The following is a 21,135-nucleotide window of genomic DNA, read 5'->3' as shown; positions in this document are numbered from 1 at the left end:
GAGGGAGAAGCAGACTCCCCACTAAGCAGAGCCTGATGCGCAGCTCAATCCCAGGACCCTGAGATCATGACCTGAGCTTAAGTCCGACGCTTAACCGACTGAGCCACCCAGGCGCCCCTAATAATTTAAATTCTAATCTAACCCCCTCAAGATTCCATCTAGCTTTCCCTCTTTCCATATTTGTAAATCCCTTCTGAGACAGTGGAGAAATCGGGCTTTTGTAATCTCCAATATATTTACTTATTGTTTAATCAATGAATTTACTTGTTCAGTGTAACCCATTTCCTAATTCCAGCCACCTCCTCCACACACCCTGCCATATCCCTTCCCCTCCTCACTCTGCTTCCCTGAACTGCACAGCAGCCACTTCCCCATCACCACCGGATCTGACCTCCTTTCCTCATTCCTCACACACTGAAAGCGGCCACCACGGCACAGCACTTCTCCCCGCTCAGTACCCCGCCTCCCTGAAGGGTTTCCATACCAGGAGGAGAGAAGGCGAAAGGGAAAGGGAAACGGAAAGGGGAAGGTGAAAAAGGGAAGGGGAAAGTGGGAACCCTAACGTTTAAAAAACAGCATATGATGAGTATACTTTCACTTCTTATTTATTATAGAACTTTACGACTGTATTGTATTACACTGCAGTTATGTCCTCGGGACTTCTTGGGCAGTGTTAAGGTGCTAAGTTTATAATTCTCAGGCTCATTTTATAGTTATTATTTCTCCTCTTCTATCATTTTTCAATTTCCTCAAACATTTCCTATCCCTTCCCTTTTAAATTAGCTATTTCTAATGTGCTATGGGCTGAGAATCCAAATAATCAATGTAGTAACAGGTTGCAAAAAGTAAAATAAATATACTCACAGTCAGAGTTTAAGAGCTCTTCCATGACTAATAACCTTGAGCTCTTCAGAGCATGAATTCAATGATTCTTATTTAGCTGCCCAGAAGTTCTTTTTCTATAATCCCAGCTTAATTTTAGGTAGTTATATTTTAGATAATTCACATTCCCTAAATAAATTGATCTCCAGAGAGTTGAGATGCAAATGTTATTTTGAGGAAGTATTCTACAAATTTCAGTTGAGTAAATTTTCACATTGGTTCAAAAGAAAATTTTCTTCCCCTTTCTAAAATTTTTCAGCTCTCTCAACTCTTGAGAAGAATTTGAGATTAAACATATTCTGACCCCCTAGTAAAGAGATCAATATGGGCGCCTGGGTGACTCAGTTGGTTAAGCGACTGCCTTCAGCTCAGGTCATGATCCTGGAGTCCCAGGATCGAGTCCCGCATCGGGCTCCCTGCTCGGCAGGGAGTCTGCTTCTCCCTCTGACCCTCCCCTCTCTCATGCTCTCTCTCTCTCATTCTCTCTCTCAAATAAATAAATAAAATCTTTAGGAAAAAAAAAAAAGAGATCAATAGGTACACATTCATTCATTAAATCATTTAATAATATATACTGAGTGCTTACTATCTGATAGCTATTGTTCTAAGCATTTGAGAGGGTAGCAGTGAATAAGATAAAGTCCCTTATCTCAAGGAACTTTAAGTCTAGCTGGTGGGGGCAAACAATAAAGCCTGGTAAGTGGAGAATGATATGGAGGCATTATTTGAATAGTGTGATCAGAGAGAATTCTAGTTTCATTTTGGTTGTAAATGATTAACCTCCAACAGACTCTTGAGCAAGGGAAGAAAACTGGCAACCAACTTATCTCAGGGAAGGAACAAATTAAGCTGGGAACTTCTGATACACGTGCTTTCCCAGTCTGCTACTTAGGGGATCTGGCTGCTTTTTCCCCTCTAAATTTGTTCTCTATAAACAAAGATATGTTGACAAACAACAACAAAATATTTTGATAAAGAAATGGAAATGTTTACATTCTACTTGCTCTAAAAAGGAGATGAATGATTACTTAAAATGTAGGTCATGTGTCAGAGGTCAGTTAGTACAACTATCTCACTTTAAGGATGAGAAAACTAAGGACACCTGGGTAGCTCAGTCGGTCTGCCTTCGGCTCAGGTCATGATCCCAGGGTCCTGGGATCTAGTCCTGCATCGGGCTCCCTGCTCAGTGGGGAGCCTGCTTCTTCCTCTCCCTTTGCCTGCCGCTCCCACTGCTTGCTCAGTCTCTCTCTGACAAATAAATAAAACCTTAAAAAAAGAAAAGGATGAGAAAACTAAGCTTCAGAGAGGGGAAGGGACTTGCTTAAGGTCACCCAGGGGCAGAGGCAAAGCTAGAACATAAGTCCCTGATTTTTGTCTCTGACATTTTATATTTACAACATCCTATTTGAAGGGTAAAGGAAAAAAAATACTTCAATACTATGCTAAAAAAACTCTCTCTTTCCTACCTGAAAAGGATGTGAAGATAAGAACCAAGGCCAGTTAAAATATGCCACCATGCATGAAACTGTGTGGTAACACCTACGATAGGTGGCACCTTCTTTCGAAAGTTCCTGTGTAAAGAGGGGGAAAGAAATCACCGTATTATTATTTTTTTAATATTAACAACTAATGCTGACAGCCTTTGAGCAATTTGAAATGTTATTCTCAGATAGGGCAATTATTTAATTTCCTTAAGTCTGCTGTAGTCTGCATATTGTCTTCCAAAGTATATTTTGAGGAATAGTGTTCCTAGCAGAAGTTCCATGAAGAAATGATTCTGTGTTCAAAGAAAACATAGAAAATAGTACATAGTTTATTGCTCTCTTGGAAACTGCAATGCCTATTAATAGAAAGAAGGCTTTGAGAAGTCCTATCAGAACTATACAAGAGTTATTTTCATTTTTTTTAAGGTAATGTACTAATGGACAGAACCCTTTCTTCAAGTAATATCTTACTAACACTTTATGGAACAAGTGTTTCCTGGAACACAATTTGGGAAACACTGGTCTACTTAGCTATTCACTCAAGAAACCAGATACATGCTTTTCCTTGCCCTACACACAATCATCATCTTGATGAGCACCATACAGTCTATAAGGTACTTTTGTAAATACTATTTCACTTCATAGTGAGTCTTTGAGGTGGCTATTATTAGCTTTGCTTTACGGATGAGCAACCTAAAATTCAGAGACCGAGTTGCCCAAGTCACTCAGCCAAGGCGCAGCTGAGTCTCAAATTCTACATCTTTCGATTGTGTACCATAGTAATATTCTCATTTATTAGAAGGGAAAAAAATCAATGTAAAACTATTTCTCTAGATATCCCATGAGTTTTTGAGACAATTACCATCTCTAAGAACCTACTTTATTTCTTAGTGGCTCTTACCCAGAGGAGGATGACTTATCTCAGCAGTGTAAACGCTCTAATGGGGCTTCTGCTGGGTAATATGGATTCAGAACCACTCATTCAGAACTTAGTTTTCTAAGCAAGGTATATTACTTGTTTGTTTGTGTACATTTAAAATATATATTTACTTATTGAATTTTTTATTTTGGAAAACTTCAAACATGTGCAAAAGTGGGCAAAATTATAACGTACCCATTATCCAGCTTCAACAATTATAACTTACAGCCAACCATCTAGACTCTCATCTACTTCTCCCCCTCCATATTTTGAAGCAAATCCCAGATATTGTATCATTTTAACTTTAAATACTTCAGTATGTATCTCTAAAAGATTAAAACCTCTTTAAAGGGGTGCCTGGGTGGTGCAGTTGGTTGAGTGACTGACTCTTGGTTTCCACTCAGGTTGTGATCTTGGGGTCACGATCTCAAGGTCATGAGATCAAGCCCCAAGTAGGGCTTCACACTCAGCATGGAGTCTGCTTGCGATTCTCTCTCCCTCTCCCTCTCGTGCTTGCTCTAATAAGTAAATAAATAAATCTTAAAAAAACCTCTTTAAAACATAATAATACCATTTTCACATATAAAATATTAACAATAATCCCTTAATATCATAAAATATTCAATTACTGATTAAAGTTCCAATTCTCATAAGTTTAAAATTTTGTTTTGCAGTTTGTTGGCTTGAATTAAAATTTAAAAAAAATGAACACTCTGCATTTGGTTGATACAGTATATCTCTTAAGTCTCTTATTTATTTTTAGATATTTTATTTCCTCTTTCTTTCTCTTTCCTTCTTTCTTTCTTCCTTCCTTCCTTCCTGAGAGAGAGAGAGAGAGTGCGCCCATAGGGGGAGGGGCAGAGGGACAGAGAGACTCCCAAGTAGACTCTTGGCTGAGCGCAGAGGCTGACACACAGGCTCCGTCTCACCAGCCCACGATCACGATCTGAGCCAAAATCAAGAGTCGGACACTTAACCGAATGAGCCACCCAGGCGCCCCTTAAGTCTCTTTTAATCTCTATGTTCCTCTTCCCTTTTTTACCCCCTCTGCCATTTATCCTGTAGATTTCCCACAATCTGAATTTTGCTGATTGCCTCTCTCTGGTGCTTTTCAATATATGTGTTTATGCAAAACTTTAGGGCACAGAATTTTGAGTTGGAAGGACCCACTAGTTTAACCTCTTCAACATGTTCATTTTATGTAAATTGAGGTCCAGAAAGATATTTATCTTAGTGACAGATAAGGTCCACAGACCCAAAATTCAAACTCTAGTCAATACAAAATTGCTGACAAGATGGTAAAAGGAACACTTGCCTTTCTTAGAAAATAACATTAAGTATATTAAAGTACAAAATTATATGCATGTATCTTATATGCTTCTTACAAATTAGTATTTTTTCAACACAGGAGATTAGGCAGATTTCAGAGGCCTAATTAACATCTAATCAACTCTGTAATTCTGTGATGCATACACACAAAAATCCCTACAGATACTATGTAATAGTCTTAGGTCCAAATTTTTAGGTTAATTAAGCAAGTATTCTCAGAATTTAACTTCAACAATGGGAAAAATTCACTTCATAGCACTAATAATTCTATATGCCTATGAAATTTTCTGCTTAATAGATTGCTTCCAAAAATATTTCTTAAAGATTGAAAATATATCTTACCTCAGTGAATCACAAAAGATGTTATCTATGTTCCATAATAGAAATCCCATTAAAAATATACCCAAGGATGTATAACCCAGTCCTCTGAGCCATGGATAAACCCTGTGGGGAAAAAAAAGAAAGCAAACTGAAATTTTGTTAAGTCATGTGACGATCAGAGCTTGAAGCTACTGCTTTCATGAGAAGGAAAGGTTTTCGTTAGTATAAAATAAAGATTTTATTTATTTATTTGACAGAGACACAGTGAGAGAGGGAACACAAGCAGGGGAAGCGGAGAGGGAGAAGCAGGCTCCTGGCTGAGCAGGGAGCCCGATGTGGGGCTCGATCCCAGGACCCTGGGATCATGACCTGAGCTGAAGGCAGACGCTTAATGACTGAGCCACCCAGGTGCCTGGTTTTCATTAGTATTAAAAGCAAACTTATCTATTAAATTCTCTAATACATTTGCCTATTACATTTAGCCATTAAAAAAATGAGAAAGAATATGCCATTAAGACTGCTAAGTGTTTCAAGAAAGTAAACTGAAGGCCCCCAATAACTTTATCAGTCCCCTGGAAGAGGCAGGGGGGTGCTGGAACAGAATTAACATTGAGTCACCTGCTCTGGGTCAGGCAGGCACCACAGTCAACTGCATACACAAGCAAATGAATAAAATCTTCAAATAAACCCTATAAGGCAGGTATTAGTCTTTGCACTTCACTGATAAGAAAACTGAAGCTTAGTGAGTTACCCAAAATAAGAACAGTAGCTTATATATTTTTATAGCTTCAATGATGTATCACTGACTTACATTTAACTGAATATATTTCAAGTGTACATTTGATCGGTACATTTGTATATATCCATGAAACACTACAATCAAGATAATAAACATATCCATCATCTCCAAAGCATCCAAAAAGCTAGTTTGCATTTTTTAGAATGTTATATAAATGGAATAACACAGTATATCCTCTTCACTGTATGGCTTCTTTCACTTGGCACAGTTATTTTAAAATTCATCCATGTTGTTATGTGTATCAATACTTCATTTCCTTTAATCGCTGAGTAGTATTCCATTGTATGGATATACCACAACTTGTTTATCTGTCCAAATGTTGGTGGACATTTATGTTGTTTCCATTTTTTTCTATAACAAATAAAACAGCTATGAACACTGATAAGTAAGTTTTTGTATGAACGTATGCTTTCATTTCTATTGGGTAAAAAGCTAGGAGAGGAATAGCTGTATTGTACGGCAGGTGAACGGCAGGTGAATGTTAAACTTCTTAAGGCACTGTTAAACTGCCTTCCTAAGTGACGGGATCCTTTTACACTCCCACCAGCAGTGCATGAGTATTGTTCTGTATCCTCACCGACACTTGGTGTAACATGGGTATTTTTTTTTTTTATTTTAGTTGTACGTTGTAGGTGTCAGCGGTATCTCACTGTTGTTTTGATTTGCATTTCCCTAATGACTGTTGTGGAACATCTTCTCATGTGCTATTTGCCATCCATGTATCTTCTTTGATAGTTTGTTGAATCTTCGCATGTTTAAAAAAATTATTTGCCTTCTTATTGAGTTGTAAGAGTTCTTTATATAGTCTAAACATTAAGTCCTTTGTTGGATATATATTTTGTATTTTCTCCAAATCTGTGATTTGCCTTTCACTTTTTTTTTTTTAAAGATTTTATTTTATTTATTTGACAGAGAGAGAAAGAAAGAGTGAGCACAAGCAGGGGGAGCAGCAGGCTCCCCACTGAGCAGGGAGCCCAACGTGGGGTTCGATCCCAGGAACCTGAGATCATGACCTGAGCTGAAGGCAGACGCTTAACTGACTGAGCCACCCAGGCGCCCCTTGCCTTTCACTTTAACAACGTCTTTTGAAGAAAAAAATTTGTTATTTTGATAAAGTTCAATTTATCCATTTTTTTCATTATAGTTGTGTTTTTTGTATCCTATTTAATAACTTCGCCTAACCAAAGGCTGCAGAGACTTCTATACGTCCTTCTAGAAGTTTTATAATTTTAGCTTTTACATTTAAGGAAATGATTCAATTCTAGTAATTTTTGTAATGGCATTAACTTTTATAATGGCATGAGTTTAAGTTCATTTTTAAAATAAGAATATCCAGTTGTTTCAGCACAATTTATTGAAAAGATTATCCTTTCCCCCACAGAATTACCTTTGAATGTTTACTTAACATCAGGTCAGTATGGATGAATGGTCTACTTTTGGATGTTTTATTGATCTATATTTCATTCTTCAATTCATTCAATCATTCAATTCAATTCATTCAATCAAGACAATACCACATTGTCTTGATTAGTGCAGCACAGAGTAAATCAAGGAGTGTAAGTCCTCTTTGTCATTCTTTTTTTTTTTTAAGATTTTATTTATGCATTTGAGAGCACATGTGGGAGCATGGGGGGGCAGGTGGAAGGAGAGGGAGAAGCAGGCACCCCACTGAGCAGGGCGATCCCAGGACCCCTGGATCATGACCTGAGCCGAAGGCAGACGCCTAACTGACAGAGCCACCCAGGCACCTGTGTCATTCTTTTTTAAAATTGTTTTAGTTCTTCTAGATCCTTTGCATTCCCATATAAATTTCAGAATCAGTTTCTTAATTTTTACCAAAAAGCCCACAGAGATTTTGATTATGATTGCATTAAACTTATAGATCAGTTGGGGAGAACTGACATCTTAACAATACTGAGTTTTCTAATCCATGAAAATGGTCTATCTATCCATTTATTTAGGTCTTCTTTAATTTCTCTCAGCAAAAAACTGTTCATTGTAGTTTCCCATATGCAGGTCCTACATACAGTTGCTAAATTTAATCCTTAAACATCTGATTTTTTTGGTGCTACTGGAAATTGTATTTTTGAAATTTCACTTTTCAATTGTTTGCTGCTAGTATATAGAAATATGATTTTTGAATATTCATTTGAATTTCATGACCTTGCTGAATTCCAACTAACTACTTCTAGTAGTTTTTTGGTACATGTCCTATGACATTTTCTGTACATGATCATGCAATTTGCAAATACTATATTGGACAAGCCTTCAACCAGTGTAATGTTGAATAGAAGTGGTGATAATAGATATTCTTGTTTTATTCATCATTTTAAAGATAACTTTTTTTTAAACATTTCATTACTACATGTATTAGATGCTGTAGAGTTCACAAGTTAAGAAAGTTCCCGTCTATTACTAATTTGTAAAGGGTTTTATTTTGTTTTTAGTTTGTAAATAGCTGTTGAATTTTATAGAATGCTCTTTCTAAATCTACTGCTATCTTCATGTACTTTTTTTTTAAGTATGGTGAACGACAAGAATAGATTTTCTCAAATATTTTCTTATTTTTAACTGTAAGTATTTGTATATAAATGAATGAAAAAGGGTAGTTTAAAAACCACCAGGAAAGCACAAACCTGGCTGTGCATGGAAAAAGCATTATTGCCACTGTTTGAGAAAGGTTCTCAGAGAAGATTAGGTTAAGAGAATCACAGTCTGTCTTCAGCTTTTCAGAGTTTATCATAACCCCATTTAGGGGAGGCAAGAATGAGTCCCAGGAAACACAGGGCTCAACACAGTGAAGGCATCTGGCAGGGCTGCAGTGTGGGCCAGGTGCTGAGATGTAACAGAATATGATCAATGGGAGTAGGGTACTCTCTATTTTCTGCATCTAAGCTTACTTACCAGGGCCAATCTTCAGCTCTCAGCAGTAGTTCAAAGCAAAATTCTTCTGTGGGGTGAAATGAATGTCTTTGGTTATCCAGGCAGCAGGGTACAGAGGAGAGAGCAAGAATTTCATCAGCACATGGTCCCTACAAGCTAAGTAGATAAGATTCTGGGGACAGACTACCCATTATTAACAGGTATGAGAATGTGTAATACAGAAGGCCCTCAACATATCTGGGTCTGGAGTCACACTGCTTCATTCTGGACTACCTTCCTGACTAGTGTATAGTTATCATCTGAGAAATTCTTTCCCTACCGCTTCACCCTGAGAATTGCCTTTACCTCTCTCAATGTTAGATTTCCTATGTCTTGTATCTCATGTCTTCCTCCTTTTTGGTTTACTCTCTCATTATACATCCTTCAGTAGGTTTCTGAGTAATAGTTTATGGACTATAACTTTTTTTGAGAACTCAAATACATGAGTTGATAATTTGGTTGGCTGCAGGATTCTAAGTTAGAATTCTAGCTGCCAGTTTTGTTTTGATAAGTCACAAACCATTCTGATTCCTGATCCTTTGTATGTATTTCTGCCTTCTAAGTCTACAAACTTGTGGAATCTTCCTTGTCAAGAATTCTGAAACTGGCATGGGTCTATTTCTACCCATTGTGTTGAATAGCCAGTGGGTTGTTTCAATGTAATAATTCATGTCTTTCAATTGCAGGATATTTTCTTAAGTAATTTTGGTAATGATCCCTTCTCTTCCATTTTATCTGCATTGTCCCCTCCCCTTTTTTATGCTGGTTCTTGTATCTGGCCCAGTAATACTGAGTCTCTTCTCCATTTCTTTCTCATCATCCTGATGGCACCCAGGTGTGTGTGTGTGTGTGCGTGTGCTTCTGCCTTTTCTGCTGTGAAGCCCACAGACTTGAGGAAACACTTCACTGTTTCTACAGCAGTGGTGATGAGTGGGCCCAAGGGTCCTGAGGCCTCATGCTATCTTGTTTACTCTAGACCACACCATGGGTTTAGTGCCTTTCCTGTGGTAGATTCTTACTGGTGGATGGGGGATGATGGGCCATAATGCAATCACAATGTGTGTTCTGGAGAAGGAATTCCAGTGGCTTCTTTAACTGTAGCTTTCAAACCATTCACTTCAGTTTTCCATTTTACTGTATTTTTAGTATCTTCGGGGGGGGGGTGGTGGAGATTCTCTGAATGTTTTTTTTTATACTGCATCCTACTCTTGACTCACAGATATAGTATATTTCTAGAAATATGAATGGATTAATGATATTTGTTGTTTTGTTATTTTTGAAGTTTTCTTCTTCATGCATAAGTTGTTTGTTCTAAGTTGATTTTCTTCCCCCTTATTTGTTTTGGTCTCTTTCATACTGGATGCATTCATCATGTCTGGCACTGTTTCCTCATTCTTTTTTTTTTTTTTTTTAAAGATTTTATTTATTTGACACAGAGAGACACAGTGAGAGATGGAACACAAGCAGGGGGAGTGGGAGAGGGAGAAGCAGGCTTCCCGCCGAGCAGGGAGCCCGATGCGGGGCTCGATCCCAGGACCCTGGGATCATGACCTGAGCTGAAGGCAGACGCCCAACGACTGAGCCACTCAGGCGCCCCGGTTTCCTCATTCTTAAGAATGGGAAAATAAAAAGATGACCACAAGCTCTAAGCATGTGGTTGAGGCCCTTAGACTAGTAACCTTTATTGCAGGGTTATTTTGCTGCGCCAATTGTTAGGGAACCCCCAAATCAGTATCGTTAGATCTTTTAGGCTTCTCATATTCCCTAAAAGAAGATTCTCTCAATTTTCTGCGAAGTTTTTACATTCAACATTCAAAATGCATAAGGTCATCCAATTTCTCTGATTTCACCATGGTATTCACATGCTCAGTTGTGTCTGGCAAAGCCCAATCTAGAGACATTGCTCACCTTTACCAGAGAATAAACCTACAGGCTCCTGCAGTTATTCAGTGGTATGGAATAGGTGAGGGGATGTAAGCATTTAACAGCTTCTTAAGGCTTTTAACCAGTCCTCTTTATGTTAAACCCCACTTCCATCTGCTTTTCCAAACTGTCTGTTGCTGTTAATGCTTGATACTTGATACTTGAGAAAATTCTGATGTAAACTGGAGGTTCTTTGTTTAAAATTCGGCTTTCTTGGATTAGCCATAATCCATCTATTTTTCAGCTTTTAAAATTTTATTGAGTCTTCTTGTGGGTTTATGCTTTATAAATAAATTCCTTTGTTGGAGTTTTAGTAGGGTTCGAGAAGGGAGCAAAATTAGATTGAAGATGTTGATCTTTAATATTATATGTTTTCTTTTCATTAATGTCTGACCTTTAGTAGTCCCATTCTTCATTTCTATGTGGATTGATTCTATTGATCCTTTTTCTAATTATTGAAGTTGTATGCTTAGTTCATTATTCTTCAGTTTCTCTACTTCTAATATAAACATCTAAGGCATAAATTTCCCTCTAAGAACCAGTACTTTGTAGTACTTGATTTGTAGTACTTTCACTATGATTACTTTTTAAGTATTATTTCTACCGTGATTTTTTTTTTCTTACTTGTATTTACAAGTGTGGTTTTAAGTTTCCAAATATATGGGCTATTTTGACTAATCCTGTTTTGACTAATTGTACTATAGTCAGAGAACATGTTATACTTTAAAGTTTGGTGAACCTTGCTTTAAAACTAGTGTCTGGTAGATTTAATAACTACTCCATGCATGCTTGAGAAGACCAAGCTTCTTTAACTTAAATATATTACATCAACTTGTTATTGTATTATTCAAATTTTGTCTATATCCTTGTTCATATGGTTACTGTGTTAAAATATTTCAGAATGATGGAGCATTGATATACTTCTCTTTGTAATTCTGTCAATTTTTGCTTAAAATTTTCCATAAAAGGTTTAGAACTGCCTTTTTTTTCCTGGTAAATCAAATATTTTAATAATAATGTAGCAAACACATTTGTTTTAAATAATGCTTTAATTTTTTTTGTTATTAAAATAGCTAGTCCAACTTTCTTTTAGTCAGTATTTGTGTGGCACATATTGTTTTTATACCCTTTTCTTTTAAAAGTACTGTGTATTTAGGTGGATTTTTTGAGACTAATCAGGTGGTTTTATTATCAAATGTAATAATTCTACGAAAACTCAGTAGTATTATAGTAAGTATTACTTTCTTTCTTAAAGTCTTTCAGAGCTTTGGGCAGACAGCATCTTAAGCACCAAGAATAAACAACTCTACTGATCTTAAGTGCCAGTTGTCACCAATTTTCATACAAAATGGTTTTTTTGCTTTTTCCTACTGCAGTTAAATGGCCATTGCTAGTCAGGTGAAGAGAATGTCTGGCTCTCCACTCAAGGTATTAAAGTAATGCTAAGTAAATGAAAATAGCCACATAAAGCTGCATGACATATCCAAGCCAAGGATAATAACAGTATCTTAAACAAGCATTTAGTTAATCAAGTCCTGTCTTCCTCTTTGGAGTTACATAATGCAGCAGTACTAGCTAGCTAGAGTCTAGTATGGCACTTTTGTAGCATAAACATATAGTGCTGAACACTGAGAGCATCAGTACCTGCTCTAACCACTTCAGTGTTTACCTCTCGGTCCAGCATGCTGACGATAATAGTTTTAATCATTTGACAGTTAGGCATGGAGACAAAGGTTTAAGGCTATATCTTAATATATATAAGCATTCACTTCAATTAGTATATTGCTTTCTAGAATATAACTGTTGAAATATTCTCATTTTGTGATATTAAAAACTATGGAATTTCTTTTATTAAAGTCCAAACCATCAGTGATGGGAAAAGTACAATATAAAATAACACATATGAAGCCACAATGTTCCCTTACAATTTAAACTAGAAATTACTAACTACACATAGCTGCTTCATTTTTGGTTTCACATTTTGGCTCCTAGTTCATTCCTATTTACAACTGGTACCTGCTGAGAAAAGAGATACAACTCTTAAGCTATGTATATTTTGTGGTGGGTGTGCAATGTACTGTGTATTTATGTTTTAATCATGCTTTTTATGAATAGCACATAGCTGGATTTCTTTTCCCTGCTGGAGAGTTTTTGTTTTTTAATTGCTTAGATTTGTCCATTTATATTTACTGTGATTATTGATATATTTTGAATTATTTCTACCCCTTTAGTTTCTGCTTTGTATTTGTTCTGACTTCTCTCTGCTTCCCTTTTTACCATTCTTTTCTTAATTTCTTTTGGATTCAGTTTATTTTTTTTTTAATTTTTTAAGATTTTATTTATTTATTTGGCAGAGAGAGACACAGCGAGAGAGGGAACACAAGCAGGGGAAGTGGGAGAGGGAGAAGCAGGCTTCCTGCTGAGCAGGGAGCCCGATGTGGGGCTCGATCCCAGGAAGCTGGGATCATGACCTGAGCCGAAGGCAGCTGCTTAACGAGTGAGCCACCCAGGTGCCCCTGGATTCAGTTTATATAATTCCATTTACTCCCTCATGTTTTTGAAAGTCACTACAAAATCAACTACTGTTTCTCATGGTTATCAAAAACACACATGTAAAATCTAAAATCAATCACTGTCTGTACCTTCTTCCAAAATAAAAAGGACCTTAGGAACTATGTAACTAAGATTATCCTCTTGTATCTCATATTATTTTGTCCACCACTTTAGTTTCATTTAAAAATATATCAAAATGGATATTAAACAGTCACAATATTTTGTTCAGATAATCCCACAGGTTTATCATTTTTTCTCCACCAGCTAAAGTAGTTCCTAAAGGGAAAGTCTTTTAGTGAGGTATATTGGTAAACTTTCTCCATTTTTAAAGTTTGTTTTAAAATGTCTTTATCTTGTCCCTGTTTTTAAAAGATATTTGGGTATATAATTCTAAGTTGATGGTTAATTTCTCTCAGCATTTTGAAGATAATAGTCTACTGTGTTTTGGCTTCCATTGTTGCTGTTGATAAGTCTGTTGCTGACTATTCCTTTGTTAGTAATATATCTTTTATCTCTGGATGTTGTAAGATCTTTCTCTTTGGATTTCAGCAATTTCAGTATGCTTTTTCTACATTCAACTGCAAATAATATCTCTATTTAGAGCAGAAAAGAATTTAATATTCAATTCCAACCAAAATGATGAATGAGCAAGGATTAGGCTCTCTAGGAATGACTCATGAACACTACCACAGAATTATCTTGCCAAAGTAACTTTTTTCTTTTTCACATTTAGGAAGCCAAAGAATTCGGAGGCCTCTGGACCACTGTTTCACCCAGCATCATATTGTAACCTTAGCTATAATTCATATCAGGAAGCTATCATCACACTTGTTTCCAGAGCCATGATGCACACCTTAGATCCATTCTAGTAAACGAATGCCTTACATACTACCATTTCTCTTCCCCACTTAACTTGGTTCTGAATTCAATCTTATGTGAATACATGTGATTGGCAGAACCTGAATGTATCTGGAAACTTATCGGCAAAAGAAATAAGGGAAATACAGCTCTTAGCTTTCTAGCATCTACATTACACCTACTATCTCTTTGAGTATCTATTCTGTCCCAATTTTTTGCTATTCTTTCCCTTGGAACTGCAATAAGAAGTGTTATTTCTCTATAATGCTTTCTGGCTTATTTCTTTAGACTTGCCTTCCAATTTAATTAATTCTCTCTTCATCTGTGTCTAATCTACTTTTTAGCTTATCCACTGAGTTTTTTATTTCAATATATATTTTTTAATGTTAGAAGTTCATTGATTCTTTTTCAAATCTGGAATTTCACTTTTGATAATCTCCTGTTCCTTGGTCACCTTTTCATTTTCTCTTTCATTTCATTAAATATTTCCTAAATAGTTACTTTATATTTCAGCATCTGATTTGGGGGGTTTATTTCTACTGATTTGTGTTTCTCCTGACTTTTACTTATGGTAGTTTATTTCCTCCTCTGGTTTTGGAATTGATTGGCACACTTGTTTGATCTCCATCCAATCTGCAGAAATCCTAAGGGGCTTACATGAAACTACATTTCTTTAAAGATACTTTGGTTTTGCTTCTCTCAGATATACTGGAGCTCTAGGAATGCCGGATCAGTTTAAGATAATTTTACACCTTGAAGTTTCCCAAACAATAAAGGTAATGTGTATTTGAATCCAAAATCTGTGGGAAGGCAGAACAGTGACTACAAATTCAGAGGGGAGTCATTTTTCCTACCTAAAACTAATGCTAAAAGACAAGGTGCCTCATAACTGCTCATGATCTCAGAACTCATTTGTCAGTTTAGTTTTCAACTCCTTCTTTGCATTTGATGCTTTAGAATTTTCTTTACATTTTTTTGAGTTCAGCTATGCATTTAAAAGGATGTTTGTTGTGCTTCATCCACAATTTCTAGATGTTTTGTTACAAAAGAAATTTTCAGATATATATTTTTAGAGTAAAAAACAAAATAAAACAAAAACAAAAAACAAGTTCTAGAGTTTCAATCTGATTTTAAAATATCTTTACTGACAAGCACTATTCTGAGTTCCAGAGGTTACCATGATAACGAAGACTTCAAGAAACATAATCTAGATGGACAAGACAGATAGGTAAACATGAACAATATTAAACGAAATGATCACCAAAAGAAGCTGTGGCAAGACAGATAAAAGAAAGATGTTTTATCTCCTAGGACTTCCACTATTACACACTTTTTACAGATCTGTCATTTGTGTTTCTAGAAGCATTGGTATCTTATCTTTTGGACTTGATTTAGGCAAGAACTGTATTTTATGCTTCTTTACACTTCCCTAAGGTGCCTAGATTAAAAGCAGAATAAATTAGGAACTTCTGTTTCTGGGAAGATGAAACAGACACACTTTTCCCTGTTCTCCCCACTAGGTGTAATTAAAAATCCTGAACATTACATAAAAACAAACATAAGAAGACTCTGAAAGGTGGAGAAGGCCAACTGGCTAGAGACTTTGGGACCTGAGTTACACTACAGTGATAAGTTCCATATGTTTTCTTTTTGCCTCATATATCCCAGAGTTGGAACTGAAGATGCTAGCAACCCAGAAATGCCACTAGGTACAGACAAAAAAAAAAAAAATCCTAACAAAAGCCTGCTCTCTCTAGCCAAATGACCAGAAAAGAGGCAGCCTAGTAAGAGTGAAAATTTACATAGTAACTACTATTCTATAGCCAAACACCCCAGAAAAAACTCTAGCCTCACCCCCATCCATGCTGCAAAGACTGAGTGGGGAGTCTAGACTTCCTTCCTCATCAGGTCATAAGAAGGTGGGACTATAACAAAAGATCTAGCATTCATGTTATTGGTGTCCTGGAAGGAGAGAAGAAAGAAGGCAGGGCTGAAAAAGTATTTGAAATAATGCCTGAAAACATTCAAATTTGGCCAAAAAAACTCCTCCCAACAACAAAAAAAACCCACTATAAACCCACAGATTCAAGAAGCTAAGCTAACCTCAAACAAGCTAACCCAAAGAAATCCACATCAAGAAGACACATCACAGACAAAATTTTGAAAACTAAAGACAAGGGGAAATCCTGAAAAGAGTGAAAGAGAAGCAACACCTTTCCTATACTACAGGAAATAAAAAATTTGAATGACAGGATCTCTCATCAGAAAACCTGAAGGCCAGAGAAAAGTTGCACAACATTTTTCAAGTTCTGAAAGAGAATTGTCAACCTAGAATTCTGTAACCAGAGAAGAAATCAAGACACATTTTCACATGAAGAAAAACCTAGAGGATATAATGCCAACAGATCTACCCTAAAAGAATGGCTAAGGAAGTTTTCTAAACAGAAAAGAAATGAGGAGAGAAGGAATCTTAGAATGTTAGAGAGGAAGAAAAAGGAAAGAGTAAAAATATGAATAAACATAATATATTTTTCTTTCCCTTTGAGTTTCTAAATTATGTTTTATGGTGGGGCAAAAACCATAATATTGTCTGATGTAGTTATAAATGCATATAAAATGCATATTTTAAGTGGTGCAGGGTGCACTGCTGTAGGTTAAATTTTTCCCCTCAAAAAGGATATGTTGAAGTCCTAAGTCCCAGTACCTCAGAATGTGACCTTATTTGGAAATAGGGTCATTGCAGATATAATTAGTTAAGATGAGGTTATACTGGAATAGAGTGGGTTCCTAAACCAATATGACTGATGTTCTTATAAGAAAACAACCATGTAGGGGCGCCTGGGTGGCTCAGTTGGTTAAGCAACTGCCTTCGGCTCAGGTCATGATCCTGGAGTCCCGGGATCGAGTCCCGCATCGGGCTTCCTGCTCAGCAGGGAGTCTGCTTCTCCCTCTGACCCTCCTCCCTCTCATATGCTCTCTCTCTCTCATTCTCGCTCTCTCAAATAAATAAATAAAATCTTTAAAAAAAAAAAAAAAGAAAAGAAAACAACCATGTAAAGACACGGAAATACAGGACAACACCATGGCATAACAAAGGCAGAGGCAGAAATTATGTGGATAAAAGTCAAGGAGTGCCAAACATTGCCAGCAAATCACCAGAAGCTAAGAAGTAAAGGATGGATTCCCCTACAGGTTTCAAAGGAATCATGGCCATACTGACACCTTGATTTCTGACTTCTAGCCTCGAGAACTGTGAAACAAAAAATAAAACTATAAACCAATATCCTTCATGATTATAGATGTAAAAATCCTTAACAAAATATTAACAAGTATCATTTGGCAACATATAAAAACAATTTTATACCATGATTAAGTGGGGTTCATTCAGAATACAAAGATGGTTCAATATTTGAAAATCAATCAATGTAATAACACCATACTCAGAGACTGCAGAAAAAATCGTACGATCAAATCAACTGATATTGAAATGTCTGATGAAATTGAACAACTTCCTCAACTTGATGAAGAACATCTACAAAAACCATACAGCTAACACTGCACTTGAGTTAATGGTGAAAGACTTAATATTATTTCCCCTAAAACTGAAAACAAGGCAAGGATATCTACTATCACCACTCTTATTCAATATAGTCCTGGAAGTTCTAGAGAGAATAAGGCAAAAATAGAAATCAAAAGCACATACATTAGAAAGGGTGGTAAAAACTGTCCCTATCTGCAGCAAATCTCAAGGAATCTCTAAGTCTTCTAAAACTATTAAGTTCAGCAAGGTGGCAGAATACAAGATAAACATAAAGAAAACCAACTGTATTTCTATATAATAGTAATGAACATGTGGACACCCAAATTTAAAAATAAAATACCATTTACAATTGCTCAAGAAATGGAAACTCTAAAATGTCAATGAACAAAATCAAAGATGATCAAAATAAATGGAGAGACATGTGTGTTTATAGACTGGAAGACTCAACATAGTAAAGATGTGAATTCTTTGCAAATTGATATGCAGGTTTAATACAATTCCTATCAAAATCCCAACAAAAAATTTAAATATACACATATTTAAATATATACTGTAAAATTTATATGGAAAGACAAATGAACCTAAACACCTCTTTTCAATTGTGAAAAGAACTGAGAGGAATCATTAGTCTACATGATTTGAAGAGTTGTTTTATATATAGTTACAGTAATCAAGAGTGTAGCACTGGTGGAGGGACAGAGACACAGATCAATGTGACAAAATAAAAAACCCAGAAATAGATCCACACAAATATATATGAATCATTTTTGAGGAAAAGAGCAAAAACAATACAGTGGAGAAATTTCAGATAGCCTTTTCAACCAGTGGTCCTGGGGCAGATGGACATTCATAGGTAAAAAAAAAAAAATGGACCTTGACCTAAGCCTTATACCTTATATGAAAATTAATTAAAAATAAATCATGAACTCAAATGTAAAATGTAAAACTATACAGAACTTTTAGAAAACAAACAAACAAACAAACAGGATAAAATCTAGGGTTAGGGAGAGAGTCCTTATATGTGACACCAAAAGTATGATCCATAAAATGAAAACTGATAAATTGGACTTCATCAAAATTAAAAACTTTTTTGCTCTATGAAAGACTCTGAAGAGTATGAGAAGACAAGGTTTAGTCTGAGAGAGAAAATATTTTAGCTACATATTTGATGAAGGATTAGTATCTAAAATATATAAAGAACTCTCAAAACTCAACTGAAAAAAAAGAGAAACAATACCATCAGAAAATGGATAAAGACACGAACAATCATTTCAACAAAGAGGATATACAGATGGCAAATAAGTACATGAAAATATGTTCATCTTTAGACATTAGGGAAATGAAAATTAAAACCACAGTGAGAGATTAGTGCATACCTGTAAGAATGGCTAAAATAAATAGTGACAACACGAAATGTTGACAAGAATGCAGAGAAACTGGGTTACTCATACACTGCTGGTGGAAATGTAAAATGGTAGAACCACCTTGGAAAACAGTATGACAGTTCTGAGAAAAACTAAACATATAACCGTGATACAATTTAGCAATTTCACTTTGGGCATTTATTCCAGAGAAAGGAAAATTTACATTCACACAGAAACCTATAAACAAGTGTTCACAGCAACTTTATTCTTTATAGTCAAAAACTACAAACAATCCAGATGTCATTTAATAGGTCAATGGTTAAACTGTGGTACATCCATATCACGGAATACTACTCAGCAATAGAAAGGGATGAACTATCAACACACTCAACAACATGAACTTATCTCCAGTAAATTAGGCTGAGTGCAAAAGGCCAATCCCAAAGGTTATTATATATACTGTATGATTCCATTTATATAATATTTTTGAAATAAAAAAATTATAGAAATGAAGGACAGATTAGTGAATGCCAGGGATTAAGGATAGGTGGTGAGAGGATGGGGTAGGAGAGAAGTGGGTACAGCTATAAAAGGACAACACAGGGATGCTTGTGCCAATGGAATTGTTCTGTATCTTGACTCTGCCAATGTCAAATCTTGGTTGTAATGTTGTACTATAGTTTTGCAAGACATTATCAGTGGAGAAAATTGGTAAAGGGTATAGAAGATCTCTATTATTACAATACACGTGCTTCTACAATTACCTCAAAATAAAAAGCTTAATTAAAAAAGGATAAACCCATAAATCATATTATTTATTTATTGGGCACATGCTGTATGGCCAGGTCCCATGGAAATTACTCACATGAATATTTATTATTTAATCTTCATAACCTCTATAAAGATTATGACTATTTCCTAAATCATCTCTCTGGAGTACTGATTCTTTCTGACATTGTCTTCCTTAAATAGTGTATTGTAAGAAGGGTTCTGAGTCAAGTAGTTTGAGAAACAAAAACAATTTTTTACTGTAGGGATTTTTCAAGGCAATATACTAATGTACACTACAAATATTCAAAAGGAGGCCATCATACAGTTTTCCTCAGATTAATGTTGGAACTTTTGTTTTTACAGGATGCCAATTAACACCTTGCTTAAAGAACTAATATTTATTATCTTATACCACAATAAATACTGGCCTAAAGTTTTCTATCAATATCACTGCTAGAGTTGGGTTTTATGTGTTATTTCAATTTAGGCTATAGATTTATTGCTTGAATGTAATCATACTGTTGATCCAAACCACTTACCATGTAACAATATAAATAGATCGAAGTACTAATGTGAAGACCAACACTCCATACATGACCTGAATAAGAAAGGAAAAATGAAGTTAGTAAAATCATTATTCTTTGGCAAAGGAAGTATATTTTACCTACAAAAATAGCCCTCTCAATAAAATGTAAAGATTATCTTTTGTTACATTTTAAAGAACAGACTTTTTGCAAATATCTTCTCCCATCCATAGGCTGCCTTTTAGATTTGTTGTTGCCTTTACTGTGCAGAAGCTTTTTATTTGATGAAGTCCCAACAGTCTATTTTTGCTTTTGTTTTCCTTGCCTCTGGAAACATAACTAGAAAGAAGTTGCTATGGCTAATGTCAAAGAGGTTACTACCTGTGTTCTCCTCTAGGATTTTTATGGTTTCAAGTCTCAGATTTAGGTCTTTAATCATGTTTAATTCATTTTTGTTTACGGTGTAAGAAAGTGGTCTAGTTTTATTCTTTTGCACGTGGCTGTCCAGTTTCCCCAACACCATGTGTTGAAGACAATGTCTTTTTCCCAGTAGAAATTCTTTCCTGCTTTTTCGAAGATTAATTGACCATATGGTTGTGGGTTCATTTCTGGGTTTTCCATTCCATCCCACTGATCTATGTGTCTATTTTTGTGCCAGTACCATACTGTTTTGATTACTACAGCTTTGTAATATAACTTGAAGTCTGGAATTGTGATGCCCCCAGCTTTGCTTTTCTTCTTCAAGGTTTGCTTTTGCTACTCGGGGTCTTTTGTGGTTTCTTACAAATTTTAAAATTGTTTATCTGATATAGGGTTAGTATCCGAAATACACAAAGAACTTATAAAACTTGGGGCACCTGGGTAGTGCAGTCGGATAAGCTTCGGCCTCTTGGTTTCAGCTCAGGTCATGATCTCAGGGTCATGAGATCAAGCCCCGAATTGGGC

General features: G+C 35.9%; 1 protein-coding gene across 5 annotated transcripts in view; it reads right to left on the bottom strand.

Annotated features, from left to right (window-relative positions):
* The window catches only part of ACER3 (alkaline ceramidase 3), a 159,212-nt gene that overhangs the window by 14,149 nt on the left and 123,928 nt on the right, over positions 1 to 21,135 (bottom strand). For 4 of the 5 annotated variants that reach the window (XM_078058577.1, XM_078058574.1, XM_078058575.1 and 1 more), the window contains 3 exons: positions 20,206 to 20,264; positions 4,957 to 5,058; positions 2,349 to 2,453 (listed from right to left, as the gene is read on the bottom strand). In XM_078058577.1, coding sequence (XP_077914703.1) covers positions 2,349 to 2,453; positions 4,957 to 5,058; positions 20,206 to 20,264 — 266 coding nt within the window. The remainder of the gene's footprint in view (positions 1 to 2,348; positions 2,454 to 4,956; positions 5,059 to 20,205; positions 20,265 to 21,135) is intronic. The other variant, XM_078058573.1, reaches the window with a different exon arrangement.

The sequence above is a fragment of the Halichoerus grypus genome, chromosome 11, assembly GCF_964656455.1.
Source record: "Halichoerus grypus chromosome 11, mHalGry1.hap1.1, whole genome shotgun sequence".
NCBI classification, from domain to species: domain Eukaryota; kingdom Metazoa; phylum Chordata; class Mammalia; order Carnivora; family Phocidae; genus Halichoerus; species Halichoerus grypus.
This window is presented reverse-complemented; position numbering and strand designations above follow the sequence as displayed.